This window comes from Pteropus alecto, unplaced genomic scaffold (assembly GCF_000325575.1).
Source record: "Pteropus alecto unplaced genomic scaffold, ASM32557v1 scaffold214, whole genome shotgun sequence".
Lineage (NCBI taxonomy): Eukaryota > Metazoa > Chordata > Mammalia > Chiroptera > Pteropodidae > Pteropus > Pteropus alecto.
Genome location: NW_006435787.1, coordinates 128224 through 129359, shown reverse-complemented (window position 1 = coordinate 129359; position 1136 = coordinate 128224). Strand labels below are relative to the sequence as shown.

At 60.7% G+C, this 1136-nt stretch overlaps 1 protein-coding gene across 1 annotated transcript in view; it reads left to right on the top strand.

Annotated features, from left to right (window-relative positions):
• Positions 1 to 810: 810 nt before the first annotated feature.
• POLD2 (DNA polymerase delta 2, accessory subunit) overlaps positions 811 to 1136 on the top strand; it is a 5149-nt gene continuing 4823 nt past the window's right edge. The window contains exon 1 of the mRNA XM_025046509.1: positions 811 to 1083. Coding sequence (XP_024902277.1) covers positions 864 to 1083 — 220 coding nt within the window. The 5' untranslated portion in view covers positions 811 to 863. The remainder of the gene's footprint in view (positions 1084 to 1136) is intronic.

Genomic DNA, 1136 nt, shown 5'->3' with positions numbered 1-1136 from the left:
GGAAAAGGTAAATGAAAGAGAAGTCAGTTTGGTGTCACATCTCGTGTGATGCACCACGTGCAAACCTGTGATCCCGGCCTGTGAAGTGGCCAAGCCGGTCTGCACGGGTCCTGGGAGCCTGCGGGGCTTCGACGGCCACAGCACATCTCGGAGTGTGGTTGCTGCAAGAAAGGAGTCGGGTGCTGGTCCCTCTCGCTCTTGGAGTTTCTGTTCTGGTCAGAGGAGGCAGACAGTAAACTTAGGAGTGAGGGAGACACCCTTGTGGGCCTCCCGGTGGGGGACATGTGAGCAGGACCAGTGGAGTAGATCTTGGAGGCCATTGGGGGTTATCGAGTGAAATGGGGAACCTTTGGAGAGTTCTGAGCAAAGGACTGGCTGATTTGTTTTACATCTATTATCTAATAATAGACTTATTTTACAACAGGCTTACCTGGCTCAGGCCCTGAGATGGGGCAGGTGCCGGGGAGCTGGATGGAGGCAGATGAGGACTTCCATGTGGGGCGGGTGGAGTTGGAGACCCTGTGTTCAGGTGGAGGTGTGGGGCAGGCAGTGGACACCTGAGACAGGTCTGGAAAGCTCCAGATGGGAGGCCTTGCCCTAGCTTTCCTTTCCTCCCTTTCTGGATGAGGGTGACAGGGCGAGGTGTTGGCATCCAGCACCGTCCTGTCCGGGTGCAGCCTGGCCCTGGTCAGCTGGGGCTACACCTTTCTCTTCCTGGTGCCCCGGGGGTGCTACAGGGGCAGCCTGGCGGGGACAGGACAGCCCTGCCATGGGAGGTGGGGTTGCGGGAAGGCGTCTGTGTGCCCACAGTGACTGCCTCCTCCTCTGCCTTGTCACAGCCGTCTGGACACGCCGAGCACACCATGTTTTCTGAGCAGGCTGCCCAGAGGGCCCACACTCTGCTGGCCCCGCCATCGGCCAACAGTGCCACCTTTGCCCGGGTGCCCGTGGCGACTTACACCAACTGCTCACAGCCTTTCCGGCTGGGGGAGCGCAGCTTTAGCCAGCAGTACGCCCACATCTACACTGCCCGCCTCGTCCAGATGAGGCCCTTCCTGGCCAGCCGGGCCCAGCAGCACTGGGGTGAGCTGCCACCTGGGGGAGCACTTCCTCTCCACCAGCCCAGCGGGCAGCTG